This window comes from Azolla caroliniana, unplaced genomic scaffold (assembly GCF_043228905.1).
Source record: "Azolla caroliniana isolate FFs.n. ecotype wild unplaced genomic scaffold, voAzoCaro1.0.p SCAF_10, whole genome shotgun sequence".
NCBI classification, from domain to species: Eukaryota; Viridiplantae; Streptophyta; class Polypodiopsida; order Salviniales; family Salviniaceae; genus Azolla; species Azolla caroliniana.
The window spans coordinates 17883822-17900237 of NW_028230445.1; the positions used below are offsets into that span (position 1 = coordinate 17883822).

At 39.6% G+C, this 16416-nt stretch overlaps 2 protein-coding genes and 1 long non-coding RNA gene across 5 annotated transcripts; 1 reads left to right on the plus strand and 2 right to left on the minus strand.

Moving 5' to 3' along the window:
• The first annotated feature begins 743 nt into the window (after positions 1-743).
• Positions 744-3724, plus strand: LOC147859307 (UMP-CMP kinase 3-like). Of its 3 annotated transcripts, none has more exons than XM_087325496.1 (10): positions 744-849; positions 1105-1139; positions 1567-1640; positions 1724-1805; positions 1913-2030; positions 2411-2567; positions 2660-2740; positions 2915-3022; positions 3147-3229; positions 3437-3724. In XM_087325496.1, exons 3-9 carry the CDS (start codon positions 1605-1607, stop codon positions 3219-3221), a joined length of 657 nt encoding a protein of 218 aa, XP_087181622.1. In that variant the 5' UTR covers positions 744-849; positions 1105-1139; positions 1567-1604; the 3' UTR covers positions 3222-3229; positions 3437-3724. The 3 variants fall into 3 exon arrangements, with proteins under 3 accessions (XP_087181622.1, XP_087181623.1, XP_087181624.1); XM_087325497.1 differs by having other exon boundaries at positions 747-849; positions 1571-1640; XM_087325498.1 differs by lacking the exons at positions 744-849; positions 1105-1139 and having other exon boundaries at positions 1550-1640.
• Positions 3725-4614: 890 nt separating this feature from the next.
• Positions 4615-10621, minus strand: LOC147859308 (uncharacterized). The gene is made up of 4 exons (XM_087325499.1): positions 10466-10621; positions 8986-9027; positions 8783-8816; positions 4615-4917 (listed from the first exon to the last, which is right to left on the minus strand). The coding sequence occupies exons 1-4, from the start codon at positions 10586-10588 to the stop codon at positions 4766-4768; spliced, it is 351 nt and encodes a 116-aa protein (XP_087181625.1). The 5' UTR covers positions 10589-10621; the 3' UTR covers positions 4615-4765.
• Positions 5628-8772, minus strand: LOC147859309 (uncharacterized). Its single transcript, XR_015530331.1, has 2 exons — positions 7464-8772; positions 5628-7211 (listed from the first exon to the last, which is right to left on the minus strand). It is a non-coding gene; the product is annotated as an uncharacterized LOC147859309 (long non-coding RNA).
• Positions 10622-16416: the final 5795 nt, after the last annotated feature.

Below are 16416 nucleotides of genomic sequence, written 5' to 3' on the forward strand. Positions count from 1 at the left end.
TGAGCCGTTTAAGTTATTTAATTAGTAATTACTATAGTTTATTACTAAAGTCTAAGTTCTAAGTTCTAAGTAGTCACGAGTCTAAGTTCTAACTCAAGTCTTAGTAGTGGTGACTCAATTCTAAGTTCTAAGTTCTAAAGAGTCACGAGTCTATTGTGTGCACATAGAATCCAGAGTGACGACTTAGGTAATAGGACTCTCGACACAGACAATGAGCAGTCCATCGACCCAGACAGTGCATTTCTCATTTTATGTTTTCTTGTTGTTTTTCTCTAAGCCTTGTAACCATTCTACGTTTGGAGCATATTGGAGGGGGATTGTTCAATGATAAATTGTAACGGAATTGTGTGATGAAGTTCAATGATAAATTGTAATAGAATTGTGTTATGAAGTTCAATATTCAATGGAAGAGTATTGTTGTTTTCTCCCAAACCGGTTTCCAAGCCGTTTCCCAAGCCGGTTCATAAACCTGTTTAGGGATCGGTTTGGTTTGGTTCATGTTTGAAAACCCCTAAACGGTTTAGGCTTAGCCGGTTTGTCTTGGATAAGGACAAACCGGCTAAGCCTAAACCGAACCGTTGCCGATCCCTATAAATTCCTACCTACATAGTCTGTACACAGACAGAAATGCCTCTGTTTTAGTGGGCGAAGATTTGTGCAGCAAAAAAGAAGAAGAAGAAGAAGAAGAAGAAGAAGAAGAAGAATAGAAAAACAGAAAAACACAGGAGAACAAATTAGTAAAAAAGCCAAAAAGGAAAACAAAAAAGAAGAAGACCCCCATCTTCTTTTTATTCTTCTTCTTCTTCTTCCTCATTGCACACATCAGATCCTCAGATATTCGCCCACCAGGTAAAGAAGCAAATCTTAGCTTCTCGTGCACTAAGCTAAAGCTTTCATTCTTGTGTCTGCTCCTCCTCCTCCCGCTTCTGTAATTGTTGTTCGAGATCTAAGCAATGCATTGTGGGTCTTGTTAATGATAAGCAATGCAATTCTGGGGCTCGTTAATGCTTTTGTTTTTCTTTAAAAATGCTTCTATTTTGCTATGCTTGATCTGTTATGGAAGTAATTCTCTCTTTCTCATCGATTTTTTATTTCTTAATGCAGAAGAAACAAATCCCATTTTTCACGGCATTTTTCAGGTACCCATTTTCAAATATTGATGAATTTATTTATTTTACTCTAGATCTGTGTTACATTTGAACTTTAGTCACGATGTATTGAATCAATTTCGATGATCCAATCATCAAGGAACTTTAATCAGATCTGGATCAAAAGCTCAATACACACACGTACATACATACATATAAACATTGCTACGATACATCTTATAGCTAGATTTGGAGAAAGTTTGGGTTTTGATATTCCCTAGATATCTAGATGGACACCAAAATATCCGATAGTTTGAGAGGACCCTAATAAGAGTCAGATCTCCTGCGTGTGAACATTAGTTTTATGTACATATACATACATACATACGTGTTTGCATAGTCATCCATCAAATTTGGATTAAATGATCTCTTGAGCTAAGTCTATTTGTAAATTGGGAGGCATTTCTGTTTATCATAGCAAGGAGAAAAGCTATTGTGGTTTGTGTGCTCTAGCCAATGGCTCCCATAATGGAATCCACACTTGAGGAGGAGGTAATTCTTGGCTGTTAATTGGTCCTGATTTGAGTATGATCCATTTTTTCTTTTCTCATTTTCACATTTTGCATCCTATTCAGAAAGTGGTCACCAATGGGAATGGAAATGAAAATGGAAATGTATATTCTTCCCTCCAAACTGTGAAGGTTATATTTGTTCTTGGTGAGTAAATTTAGATTCTCGATTCTATATTGGTGAAGGTGATGTTTTTTATGGTTTAATTTCTCATAATAATCATTAAGAAGTCATGTATTAATGCAAATTTATAGGTGGACCTGGGAGCGGAAAAGGTACCCAGTGTGAATCACTAGTAGAGCATTTTGGTTTTACACATTTGAGCGCGGGAGACCTCTTGCGTGCTGAGATCAAATCGGGAAATGAGAATGGGTAAAGGATTTTGATATGGACCCTGTAGAAGGTCACTAGACAAGCAGATCTGATCCACCATTCAACTGTAGACGTAGTAGCTTTTGTACGAGTATGGTTTAAGGATTTGAATACGGACCTAGTGTAAGAGCAGCAGAAAGTAGATGTGATTCACCACCCAATTGTAGAACTATATAGTATGTGAATTGCTTAAAGAAGAATAAGCCTAGCTTTTCTAGCGCCCATTGGCTATTTTTAGTCTGTTAGTATAGTGATCCTCACAACTATAAAGGTACACTGAAAAACTAGAATTATGCTGGTCATCTCTATGGAAATCCCAATGTTGTAACACCTGAGAAATATGCATCTAGTCTTGTCGTGACATTCCATAGTCTCTGCAGATTGATGATACAAAACATGATCAAAGAAGGAAAGATTGTGCCTTCGGAAGTCACAATCAAACTTCTTCAAAATGCGATGCTAAACAGTGGAAATGACAAATTTTTGATCGATGGGTTTCCAAGAAATGAAGAGAATCGTGCAAACTTTGAGCTTGTTGTGAGTATTGTTCAAAAGAAATTTTATCGAATGAGCATCTCATAGATTACACTCACCTGAAACCCTAGTTATGTTTCCTTTTTTCCTCATAGACTGGAATTGTTCCCGAATTTGTGCTATTTTTTGATTGCTCAGAGGAGGAAATGGAGAAACGTCTACTGGGAAGAAACCAGGTGCATAATACAACTATGAGCAAAAATTGTTCTTTCACATATTACATGTTCTTCAATTACTCATTCATGCAGAAGCTATGTCCTATGTTTTTGTAATTATGTTATGCATATTTTTATGCTTCTATGGGTAACATTGTCAAAATGTTCTGATGTGTTCCTCTCTTTTTACTGTAGGGCCGTGTTGATGACAATATTGAAACGATAAGAAAGCGCTTTAAAGTTTTTGTCGAGTCTAGCTTACCTGTGATAAACCATTATGACGCTTTAGGGAAGGTTCGAAAGGTAATAATGGTTGTCATTTGCGTGAAAAACTCTTGTGGTATGCATGTATTATTGTATTGAGCATTGCACTGGAAAAAGGATTGGAAATATTTCATCACATTGCTTTGCTTGCTTTGGTATGTAGATTGATGCTGCAAGAACAAGAGAAGAAGTCTTTGCGTCATTGAAACTTCTTTTTACCCCTTTTTGTGAAAGCTGATGTTTTAGGTAATTTCTTTATTTAATTTCATTGTTAATAAGATTGTTTTCTTTGTGTCCTAATTTTGTTTTAATAATTACTTAGTTTTTTTCGATACTTATCGCTAAAATGCTTTTAAACATTTGTCTACTGTTACAGGGATTAAAACCCCTGTTTTTTTGCGTGTGGTCATGCTCTAATGAGAATGCAATTTCTTCATTTGTTCTTTATGTCAGCACTATTCTCATGGGACTTCGACAATAACGTCATTCTACGTCCAGACCCTCAATGGAGCATTAATGATCAAATAATAGCAAGCCATGTTTCTTGTATTGAATTATCAGATATGCTCTGTTGTTTCATCCTGATACTACAATCCATTCTTTCACATTTAAAGGTATATAATTCCTGGTACTAATCTCCTCAATCCAATCCACAATTTTCTATTTTTGAAACCTATTTTTTCCGAATTGACAATGTCTTTCTTAATCATTAATCCAAAGCTTATTCAATATGTTCACTCTGATGAAGCTGACATTTTTGCTAAGATTGCTGGAAATGTATTTTCTATCCATATTCTAATGATAGTCCATCCTACTTGTGAAGTGTGTCACACAAGTTATGTTCCTTCATATGATCTTGTTATGGTATAGTTTTATGGACATATTTTACATTAGAGACTGATTGATTTTATAGATACGTATAATTTTTCCTCAAATTCAACTATCTCCATCTTTGTCCAGACTTGTTTACAGTTTTATGGGAGAACTAAATGTATAATTTCTTTGTTATAACTTTTGAGTTGCCAGATTAATGTAATCACTTAGAATATTAACCATGGAAATTGAGTAAGTGCATATGGTCAAATATGTGCCTGTCATTGAAATAAACTCTAGAATCATTTATAAAAAAAAAGATCATAAAGTTATGGTTGGAAATACTTAGACTCAAACATGTGTTCATAAATAGTTGAACTATCTGATAGATTTCATAAATAGGCGAATTTGACAATCTTTAGTACAAAAGTATGAAAATTTCCCCAAGAAATTAAGTAATATTAAGAAAGTTGCCACCATAAATAAAACTTGGGATGAAATCTTTGTGCTCAATTTTTGATGCCATAAAATAAACTTTGGAACACTTCCAAATTATGACATATCTTCTTAAGGGTAATTGCATGCCAAGTTGTTTGTCAATAGGAAGTGAAGGCTGATAATTGATAGATCTGTTATAGATGTACACACATGTTATATATATGGAAGGAGATCCCTACTTCATTGCCAAAGGTCTACAACTCTTGCATGAATTTAACATCGTTTTATGGCTTTGTGATCACATGCATATAAATACAAGCAATAGACATTTGCCTAATGCATATATTTGCATGGCATACAATCACAAGTGCACTGCAAACGTTTGCCCAATACATCTACTTTGGATTGCAAATAATTTATACACTATGCAAATAGTGATACAAGTTATAAACATGTATATATACAAGTGAAGAAACCCTCATGAGCATCACAATGAAGCTTTAATAAAGAGCATTATGGCTTCGATTCTATCTATTCTCCTCTCGGTCCCCAACCTCCAGTTTTGGTAGGTTTGTACAACCAACTATTAGCAAGTCCAGTCGAATTGCATTTTAGGCAAAGTTCTCGACCTCTACCACCACAAGTTGCACACTTTTCTAATGGGTTCCCTGTAAATAGCCCACCTGTAAAAAAACCATGCTCTCTCTCTCTCTCTCAAGATGAACATCCATAGTGATAATTCCCACATTATGTCTTTCATATTTCTAATGTATACAGTTACTCCATATCTACCATTAAACATGATTCCGATTATTGTGCAACCCCACTACCTTAAAAACTGGACTATGATTTCCATGTCATTCTTCAGCCCATTCTGCACATATTAGCTAAAGATCCACCGTCTAGGCACCAAATAACAAGAAGACAAAACTTGCTGTATTTCAGATAAATATTTCCAAATGTTAGGTGCAATAGGCATTGAATGAATTGATATATATATTGATTGAAGAATACAAATAGAACACGTGCCTAATGTCAACCCTTTCCTCTTGAGGGTTGACCCTAAAGCAAGGCCCTCAATTATCACTCTCCAAACACACACCTTGCATCGAAACAGAAATTGAGAATAACAATTGCATTGCAACATTTTCCACTGAACCATGAAAGTGAGCTACGGAATGATGATATAACATATGAAGACCCGATGACAATCTTGTACCACCCGTTGAACACCAATCTACCCAAGGTTGATGATCTGTCTTCATAGGCAAACATCCTTGCAACAATGCTATACTTCGCAAGTTTAATTTGGTGGAATACATAATCATATTTCAGTATCATCGAACTCTTAACAATTTTCTATATCAACTATATTGCCCACTTCAACCACCTCTAACTAAAACAAACAATTAAATTGAGATCTCAAATATTCCTTTTTGTTACCAATGTAATAATCGAGAAGAAACAAGTAATTCTTTTTGTAATGAATTAAATTGCTCTTGACTATTTGATGGCGCCCATTCAAAATACGTCAAAGCTTTTTGCCAAGATCCTACTCGTTCGGAGAGGTGGGATAATACTGTCACCTTGGAAATCCTCCAACCAACTCCTTAATATATACAAAATGTTGAACTTCAACAGGACTGCATCCATTGAGGAATTGCCACTATGACGCCTTAATGTTTTCGCATGCCCTAATCCTTCTTTCTCAATAAAATGTTATATCATATATATCCATGGTTGCTCTTGTCAATAAATATCTTGCAAAAACGAAAAAAACAAGCCATCAAATGCATACCCAAATTCAGTATTGCCAAACCACCTAGCCGCTTAGGAATAACCAAAAGATCCCATCAAATCCATGTAATTCTCATATTTTCCTTCTTTCCCCATGATATAAACTGAAGGGGTTGTAAAATCTCTTGTTGCGCCTTCTTAGTCCAAGAAATGGTAAAAAACTAGAAGCATGGGTTCCAAAGTACATTGCGCCACTTTGAGTTACACATGAAATGTCCATGATTGAGACTGCCAATACCAATCCACTCAATTAATTGAGAATTTGCAACATCAACTCCCAATGAATAACCTAAATGTTGAAAATTTGTACCCCTTAATCACTAAACCCTGCCATCCCAAACATCGTCAATTGGTCTCAGTATAAGAGATAAATAAGAGTTTTTTCCAATTTATATGCAACCCTAAAGAAGGCAAACTAATCCCAAACTTGCATACTCTTCCTTTTGAGGCATTTAAAACATGAAGGAATCATCCATAAAAGCTTGCTTACATCACTAGCTGTCCTCCAAATGGCGGTCATAGATCCACGATATCATCATCAATTGTAAGATTTGATAACATTGCCAACAAAGGATGTGTAGCAATGACAAATAGTGAACGACCAAGATGACATCCTTGTTGTAGTGAACTAGTGAGTGGAATTTGTGGAATGATTCCACCATTAACCATAACACAAGATGTTCATTTTAGCCCAGCAAGAAATATAAGCGACGATATGCAAGGTCCGAAACTTATGCTATGCATCACTCCGGAGACAAAGGACCAATTGACATGATCAAGGAAAAGCTCAAGTAATTGACCTCTCAATATTCAATTTATAAGGGCTGAAATGGACAGAAATGAAAGCACATGTATATCTTTATTCTGGTTACACAGATCTTCATGGACAAAACAAATTCTAATTTGAAGTTGTATTCTCTTTCTTGCAAGACAGGATGTTCAATATTTGGATGTGCATGTATGGACAGGAGAAACATCAGCCAGATTAGAATCCCTTCACACAAATGGAGATCAGTCTAACAATCTACCTTGTCATTGAAAGCCACAAAGGCACGAAAGATGGGCAGTGTGTACACGGCATGTGAACAGATTCACGGCCATGTGGGTATAACAATCAATTTATTATCACTTAGTACTACTCATGTTCCCAACTGTACATGTGAAGAAATGATGAAAAGAGCTCAATTTGTGGTCCCAACCATAGTATGAACCATATGTACCATACATGTAGTCGCATTCACGTAAGAAAAACACCCTCAAAGAATGATAAATACCATACTTTTGGATTAACTATTTATTATGAGGTAAATAAGCCTTAAAAATGGAAAAAAAGGGGAAAAAACAAAAAAAACACAAGAATGTTTGAATAACATTCGCATCCGTTTTCCAATGTAGGAAAACGAATGTTATGCTAGACGAACACGAATTTTACGTACTATGGGACTCCCAACTGTACTTGTGAAGAAATGATGAAAAGTGGACAGTGTGTACACAGTGTGAACAGATTCACGGCCATTTGGCTGACTAGTGATTCTAGCTTAATGCAGATGAGTATCACAATTGATTCATTATCACTTAGTACTGCTCCTGGTCCCAACTTTACATGTGAAGAAATGATGAAAAGAGCTCAATTTGCTAGATATTATCCTTTTCAAGGAATTTCCTAATGAAAAACCACAGATTCTAACCGCAAATACTGCATTTTGGATTGCCTTTAAATTTTTTCTGTAGGATCTAAAATACTTTAAGATACAATCCTCCTCTATGAGAGAAAATGAACACAAGAAACATTCACATCAAAATCAGCGCACTAGAAGGCTTTTATTTGCCCTCCTGCTTGATATCTTACCTGGTGCTTGTACAACGAGAATCTCCAGCTGCTTAATGCATAATATTTGGGAGATGTCCAAAGCTCAGTTACACAACTGGTTTTAGTTTTTCATTTGGTTTTGCCTTTAAAAATCCCCAGCTTACACGATGGGGAGAGTGTTTTGTAACAATTGTTGGTCCCCATGGATTAGGACCCCCCATAGACAGTAAATATCATTGCCATATCTCTCTAATGTATGCAACAGATTCAGAAACACTGAGATACATAGTGGGCTGCTACATTTCAAAAAGAGAATTCCTGACATATCATGCTTTTGGGTTAGACAAGGCTGATTCCTTTGGAGTTCTATGCCTGGATATTGCTAAATGTACTAATGAGAGGAAAGTGTTGCGTATTAATGACGTGAATGCAAGGATTGCACATCAAAATCACAGATTTCTCACTAGAGCCATCAAATAAAAATATTTGCATAGCAATAATCCCAAATGGAAACAACGCTCAGACACTAGTGCCATAAGACTATACATACTAGAAAAAAATGATGCCTTAGATCAAATACAAGTGTTTGGGAGCCAGAGCTATATCCCTAACTTCAGATCACATGTCTATACATGTGGAAGCCAAACCAATGTATGCTTCAGATTAATCATATATCCTTTAGCGTTTGCTTTGTTTTGTGGATGAGAATGAAATTTATCTTCATACACAGTTCTCATTTACATCACATAAGCATGTATTTGTTTTGTTTTGTTTTCCCTCTACTCTACTCACATCAAAGTGTTGATGGAAACAGGTTGTGTAGGTCACTATGATATTACAAATATGAACATACACAGATATATAAAATATGCATATGATTACATAGATATACACACATAAGTGTGTATATTGTATCAAAATTTAATGTATAACCCACTCACCTTGCTTTCCTCTCCCTTTGCAAGCGGCACAAAGCTACAAAGAAGAAGAGAGGACATGAATAAGCTTAAATGAAGTGAATTGCAATTTATTGATTGAAGATGAGATGTTGATGTTGATGATGATGATGAAAGATAGATGACCATGGTAGATTATGATGCATAATGACTATGAATGACAATGAAGCATGGGAAAGCATTTTTACATTATTTCCCACACCCAGGCAGCCCTTGCATTTCTGAGGTTTCTGCAACCAGAAAAGCCAAAAGGGAAGAAAACAATAAAAATAATGAAATGTGCCACAAAGGTAAAACTATATATTATGATCACTAAGCAAAAAATAAAATAAAAGCATATCCATTTTCATCATCACATCCATCATCCATTCATCCATCATCCATTCATCCATCATCCATCATCCATCATCCATCATCCATCATCCATCATCCATCATCCATCATCCATCATCCATCATCCATCATCCATCATCCATCATCCATCATCCATCATCCATCATCCATTCATCCATCATCCATTCATCCATCATCCATTCATCCATCATCCATCATCCATCCTCCATCCTCCATCCTCCATCCTCCATCCTCCATCCTCCATCCTCCATCCTCCATCCTCCATCCTCCATCATCCATCATCCATCATCCATTCATCCATTCATCCATCATCCATCATCCATCATCCATTCATCCATTCATCCATTCATCCATCCTCCATCCTCCATCCTCCATCCTCCATCCTCCATCCTCCATCATCCATCATCCATCGTCCATCATCCATCGTCCATCATCCATCGTCCATCATCCATCGTCCATCATCCATCGTCCATTCCTCCATCGTCCATTCCTCCATCGTCCATTCCTCCATCGTCCATCGTCCATCGTCCATCGTCCATTCGTCCATCGTCCATCGTCCATCGTCCATTCATCCATCATCCATCATCCATCATCCATCCATCCATCCATCCATCCATTCATCCATCATCCATCATCCATCATCCATCATCCATCATCCATCATCCATCATCCATCATCCATTCATCCATCCTCCATCCTCCATCCTCCATCATCCATCATCCATCATCCATCATCCATCATCCATCATCCATCATCCATCATCCATCGTCCATTCCTCCATCGTCCATTCCTCCATCGTCCATCGTCCATTCGTCCATCGTCCATCGTCCATCGTCCATCGTCCATCGTCCATCGTCCATTCATCCATCATCCATCATCCATTCATCCATTCATCCATCATCCATCCATCCATCCATCCATTCATCCATTCATCCATTCATCCATCATCCATCATCCATCATCCATCATCCATCATCCATCATCCATCATCCATCATCCATTCATCCATTCATCCATTCATCCATCATCTATTCATTCATCATCCATTCATCCATTCATCCATAATCCCTCACCAATGGGGCAGATTCCTTTCTCTTCTTCTTCTTCCATTCATCCATTCATCCATTCATCCATTCATCCATTCATCCATCATCCATAATCCCTCACCAATGGGGCAGATTCCTTTCTCTTCTTCTTCACATGATTGATGGATGCCTCATGCAACCAACATTCATCCTCATCCACTGTAATCCTTTCCTCATCTACTTCCATCAAACATCAATCAAAATTCACTCAAGTTAAGAAAAGGCATACCAGGTTAGCTCGTGCGGACCGAAGGAGGAGAGGGGAGAGGAGCTGAAGGGCTACAACGGAGGCGATGGCGGTGCTCCCGAGCCAAGCAGGGGATGCTGCCTCTGTCACACGCTGAGGTTCCATTGGAACCTTCTTCGCTCCCTATCCTTTTCTTCTCCCACAATTTGGATTGCAGAGCAAAACTATTTCCTCAGATACCCACCAAGCTTTTCGTTATTCCGCCGAATGCCCCTACCCGTCATGCACATTAAATTTTATATCCATCTCTAGCAATCGGCAACGGTTTGAACCGCGAAACCGCCGCTTAACAACGGGTTTAAACGGTTTGGTTTGGTTTGGTTCAGGGTCAGGTTTTTTGTAAATGGTTCGGTTTTGGTTCAGTTCAGTTTGGGGGTTTACCTATTTGGTTCGAGCCTTTATCGGTTTAAATGGTTTCAAAACCATAGTTCCAATGGTTTTAAAAAATTAACATTTACAATTTCTAAAATTAAAATGTGAAATTCTTTTGAATTTTGACGTAACTTGAAAAACCAAAACTGAACCCCGAAACCATGGTTTTAATGGTTTAAAGGTTTGAAAATCTCTAAAACTGTTTGGTTTGAGCGTGATTTTTTTTTTTGTAACGGTTCAGTCTAAACAGTTTCATGTTTTGGTTCAGTTTAGTTTAACTTTTAATTTTTTTTTAAACGGTTCAGTTTTTTAGGGTTTGAGTTTGACACTCTCAAACTGAACCAGAGCATTGCCGATTGTTATATCTATCTATCTATTTATCTGTTTCTAAGTATATGATTGACCATCATGCGTTTAGTGTCTTTTCTACATTGCTTCTTTGCATCGTCTTTGTGTGTCGCATGCCACATCTGGAACCTTGTCATCCAACCTTAGTTTCTTGTGTACATTATGATCGTATACAAAAACTTTATATGTGACTTCGAGGGACTTGAAAAATCGGGGCCACCTTAATGTATATTATAGACATTAGCCATCATGTTATCGTGACATTACTCTCGTCAATGCATGATCATTATTGGATTTCCATGGTAGCTATTGTAGTGTTTTTTGCATGATAACCAAGTGCCAACATGTTATCATGACGTTACTCTAGTCAATGTGTGACCATTATTGGATTTCCATGTTAGATATTGTAGTGTTTTTGCATGATAATCAAGTAATGAACATGCATGGCAGATCGGTGAGCATGTATTAATGCTAGGTGTTTTTGTATGATCCAGACGCTATCCCCTCCTTTGATGACAAGTTCCATGCATCAAACTACATGAATTGATATCAAGATACTAATGATGAAATCACGTTATAGGAGTTGGAAAATCAACACATTCTTTGGAATTTCGCTAGTTTGACCATTAGGTGTATAACCACTCCATGGGGTAATATAACTTGCTTTCTATAATATTAAGAGTTCAAAACAACTTCAACCTCATACTTTGTAGGGCTATCAACAAGTGAATTGGAGGTGGATGGGAACTAACCAGATCTAGAATGGAACTTGAAGAATATGGTTTTGAAAGTGATAAATGTAAAAGGGAAATCTAAACAAACATAATGCAATGTTATAGAATATTTAGCATACGATACACATAGAAGTATGCTAATTTTATTTTTTTAAATACTTACAATACATGTTTTATATATAAAATACACTAAATACGTTAAATACTTAGAATTCATATAGAATACTTTAAAGGGAAAAGTACTAGGATACCCCTGGTTCGTCTATTTACCATAATGCCCCTAGAAGTTCCAAATTTACCAAACTACCCCTATGTCCAAAAAAATACACTTTATAAAGTAATTATACACTCAAATCTACAAGCCTTATTTACCAGTGTACGACTACGAACCTCGACTCCAATCCGAGCTTTAACGATGAGGTCAACGAGGCCGAGATGCCTCCGGATGACCCCGAAATCGAGACCCGCGAACAGAGTCCGATTTCACTCCGGTTAAGTGGACCGATTTGGAGGAAGAGATGCACACATTGGCGGAGAACGAGACCTGGGACCTGGTTGACGCACCAAAGGGTGTGAAGCCGATCGGGTGTAGGTGGGTGTACAAGGTCAAGTACAACACCGATGGCTCGGTCAACCGGTATAAGGCTCGGCTAGTGGCAAAGGGCTACGTGCAGAAACACAACATCGACTACGATGAGACGTTTGCGCCGGTCGCGAAAATGACGACCGTCCGTGTTTTACTCGCAATAGCTGCGACGAAGGGGTGGCACTTACATCAGATGGATGTAAAGAATGCGTTCCTGCAAGGTGACCTTGAGGAACATGTGTACATGGTACAGCCCCCCGGATTTCACTCCGGAACGAACTCCTCGACAGTATGCCGACTGAAGAAGTCCCTTTACGGATTGAAGCAAGCCCCGCGTGCCTGGAACGCGAAGATCACGCAACAACTGCGTCGGATGGGCTTCGTCACGTCAAAATTGGACTCTTCCCTGTTCATCCGGAAAGGTCGACTCGGACCGGTTAGTATTTTGCTATATGTTGATGACTTGGTCATCACCGGCGCCGACCTAAGAGAAATCGACCGGGTGAAGCTTCAACTTGCGGCATCGTTCGACATGAAGGATCTGGGGGACCTTCATTACTTCCTCGGGATCAAAGTGATCCGTACCCCTGAAGGCATATTGATCAGCCAATGTCATTACGTGCTGAGTATGCTCTTCAAATTCGGGATGGCCGACTGTAAGTCCGTCTCGACTCCTCTGGACAGAACCATCAAGCTTCGTCCTGATACGGGAAAGATACGTGACCCGACGAGATTTCGACAAATTGTCAGAAGCCTCATATACTTGACCATCACCCGACCCGACCTCAGTTATCCGGTCGGGGTGATCAGTCAGTTCATGGCGCGACCTACCGAGGAGCACCTTCAGTGTGCGCAACGCGTACTGCGATACGTTGTCGTGCCCTTCGGCTCCGGATCGTTGCGTGAGTCGGGTGGGAACCGCCGAGGTTTTTGACTAGGAGGAAGAGGAATACAACTTAAGGCTAGATATGAATAGTGGAAAGAGAAGTAAGATAGCAATCTCGTGAATCCCACGAGTTTAGTGTAATTAAAACAATATTTAGATTATAAGAGCAATTAGATGGCAAAATTCGTGAATCCCACGAATATATTAGATTAATCCAACCTTGTATATTAATCAACAACCATATACATATTTTTCTCCTCCTTATATAAAGATGGAAGAGGCTAAGCATGGCTTCATGCTTTTTCACCTAAAGTGCCCATGCACACTAAATGTGCATGTGATGTTTTGTCATTTCCTAAATATAGGGCTCGTGCACGCTAGACGTGCATGAGTCACTTTTAATGTCACGTGTAAATAAAATATTCACACTCAAAAGAATACATGATTTTTACCTTTTAATAAAGGTATGTGTAAATAAAGGTCTTATACGTATTAAATCTATATTTATAACACTAAAGATAAGTTATTATAATGGTAAAGTTGGGGTTTATCTACGTGGAGGTGCATGGTTCGAATCTTGCCCTATGCACGTGATAAATTCTTTTTATATATTATTTATTTATTTATATGTATCTAAATTCGGATATATTATTTTATGGTTTTCACGTAGTGTGTGGAATACACTACGACACTCGCCCCCTCCGAACCCGCACATCCTCCGGTATGTGCCGAAGTTCTCGATTCCCCATATCTGTCTTCATCCAAAGCTTCCTCCGATTCTCCCCTTATGTCGACTATGAGTTGTAATTCACTTTCTTCGCTTCCCGCATCACCGTGGTCTTCGTCCGATTGCTCCTCGTTGTCGGCCTTGGCTTGGATCACATAGGGTTTGTCGTCGGTCCGCTTCTTGAAAATCTTCACCCGCTTCCCGGCTATAGGCACTCGTAGTATTGTTCCATCCAACTCGGACAATCGGTACGTTCCGTTGTCGAAGACTTTCCGAACCTCGTATGGCCCGAACCACCTTTTCGCGAATTTCCGCATCGTTGTATGTTGATGGTCCAAACTACTGTCATAGACGATCACCCAGTCTCCTTCTTCAATCCTCCTCGGTCGTAGTCGGTGCTTTGTGTCGAACCGGCTTTTGTTCCTTAATCGTGCTTCTTGTTGTCGGCGTATTGCTTCCGCTATGTCTGCCGGTCTTCCCTCTAGTTGTCGTATCCGGACCGCTAGTAGTTCTTCCCGGGTCATCTCTTCCTTCCACGGTAGCACTGTCCATGTTGCGATCGCGGTTTCCGTCGGCATTACCGGTGCTTGTCCGGTCATGAGTTCTGCCGGCATGTAACCGGTTATGGAGCTATGCGTCGTCCGATCTGCCCATAGTGCATACGGAAGCATCTGTGGCCAATCCTTCACCTTTCCATCGCATGCCTTCGCAAGTGCTTTTACGATCGGACTATGTCCTCGTTCGATTTTCCCGTTGGCCTCCGGATTGTATGCCGTTGTCAGCGATAACCGAACTCCGTGTTTGGCGAAGAATCCCCTAGCTTTGTCCGAGTCGAGTTCTCCCCGGTCTGCAATCACTTGTCCTACGCACCCGTACCTGCAAAATACTTCCTCCAAAAGAAATTGGCATACCGCGGAACACGTTTTCCTCTGAAGCGCTCGACCTTCTACTTGATTCGTGAGATCTTCCCGAGCTAATACCAAGTATTTCTTTTGTCCGATCCCGGTCGGCATGGCCACTATGTCGACCATCCACTTGAAGTTGATTGTCGGTGAGAATGTCGGATGTAACTCATCTCGATGTTGAACCCCGGAGTAGACTTGACATTTCTCGCAGCTTTCCGTAAACTCCGCGATATCTTTGTACATTTTCTTCCACCAATATTTTTGCTTGATCTTCACAAATGTTGCCCATGTTCCTCGGTGTCCAGCCCAATCGGATTCGTGAAACTCGGACATTATCCGGTTTCGTTGCTCTTTTGTCCCGACTACTCGAAGTGGTATACCATCCGGTCTTTTCGGCGCCCTCCATATTAATCCGTTTTCCAAGAAGAACTTTTGGACTTGCCTCTTCTTCCTTCGGATCTCGGCTCTTCTTCCTTTATCGTTTGTCGAGTCCTCGGCCTCTTGTAACATCTTTCCGATCATCAAACTTTCTCCCTCATATTCTTCTTCCCGAAATTCTCGGATTACGTTCACTCGGCATATGTGCTCCGACGCGAAGTAGTCTTCGGAAACTTCTTCATTATCCGATTCGGTTATGTCGTCTCCGAACCGAGCCCTTGATAACATATCCGCTACCACGTTTTCCTTCCCCGAGATGTGTCGAACCTCCGGGTTAAGCGACTTGACATATGCAACCCACCTTAGCATAGCTACATCTGGTATCGTACAACACCGCATCATCCCGAGTATCGGAAGACAATCCGTCTCAATCACCACTTCGGCTCCGATCAAATAATCTCGATCCGATTTTATCGCCGACACGACTCCCCACAGTTCTCTTTTGACTTGTGCATATCCACGTTGCCTTTCGTTGAGAACCTTTGCTCCGAATCGGATCGGATACCGCGAACCATCCGAGTCGGCTTGATTGATGACCCACCCGATACCAGTTGGACTTGTATCAACCGTTACTATGATCGGTCGGTCGTAGCTCGGCTTCTTAAGTGCTTCCGCCCTCCGAAGTGTCTTCTTCAATTTCTTCATGGCTTTGGTGTGTTCCGGTTTCCATTCGAATTTCTTACCTTTCCGCAACAAGTGGTAGAGCGGGTCCGCTATATGTGCATAGTGCGGAATCCATATGTGATAGAATGCACATGCACCGAGAAACCTTCGGACTTCGGATGTTGACTCGCATGCTTCCTCCATAGCTTGAATCGCATCGATCTTTGTTGGTGACGGTCTTCGGCCGTAGGGCCCACATAGATGTCCGACCACCAATATTTCTTCTTGCCCGAATGCCGATTTCTCCCCGGAAAGTGTTAGGTGCACATCTTCT

What these genes read in the sequence shown, in the direction of transcription:
- LOC147859308 (XM_087325499.1), bottom strand. Translation starts at nt 10,588, where the DNA reads ATGGAACCTCAGCGTGTGACAGAGGCAGCATCCCCTGCTTGGCTCGGG. An exon ending in GGTCCGCACGAGCTAACCTG is followed by an intron (nt 9,028 to 10,465) that starts GTATGCCTTTTC and finishes TTCTGGTTGCAG; the next exon opens with AAACCTCAGAAATGCAAGGG. An exon ending in CAAAGGGAGAGGAAAGCAAG is followed by an intron (nt 4,918 to 8,782) that starts GTGAGTGGGTTA and finishes GTTTTTTTACAG; the next exon opens with GTGGGCTATTTACAGGGAAC.
- LOC147859307 (XM_087325496.1), top strand. Translation starts at nt 1,605, where the DNA reads ATGGCTCCCATAATGGAATCCACACTTGAGGAGGAG. An exon ending in AAATCGGGAAATGAGAATGG is followed by an intron (nt 2,031 to 2,410) that starts GTAAAGGATTTT and finishes TAGTCTCTGCAG; the next exon opens with ATTGATGATACAAAACATGA. An exon ending in CTTTAGGGAAGGTTCGAAAG is followed by an intron (nt 3,023 to 3,146) that starts GTAATAATGGTT and finishes TTTGGTATGTAG; the next exon opens with ATTGATGCTGCAAGAACAAG.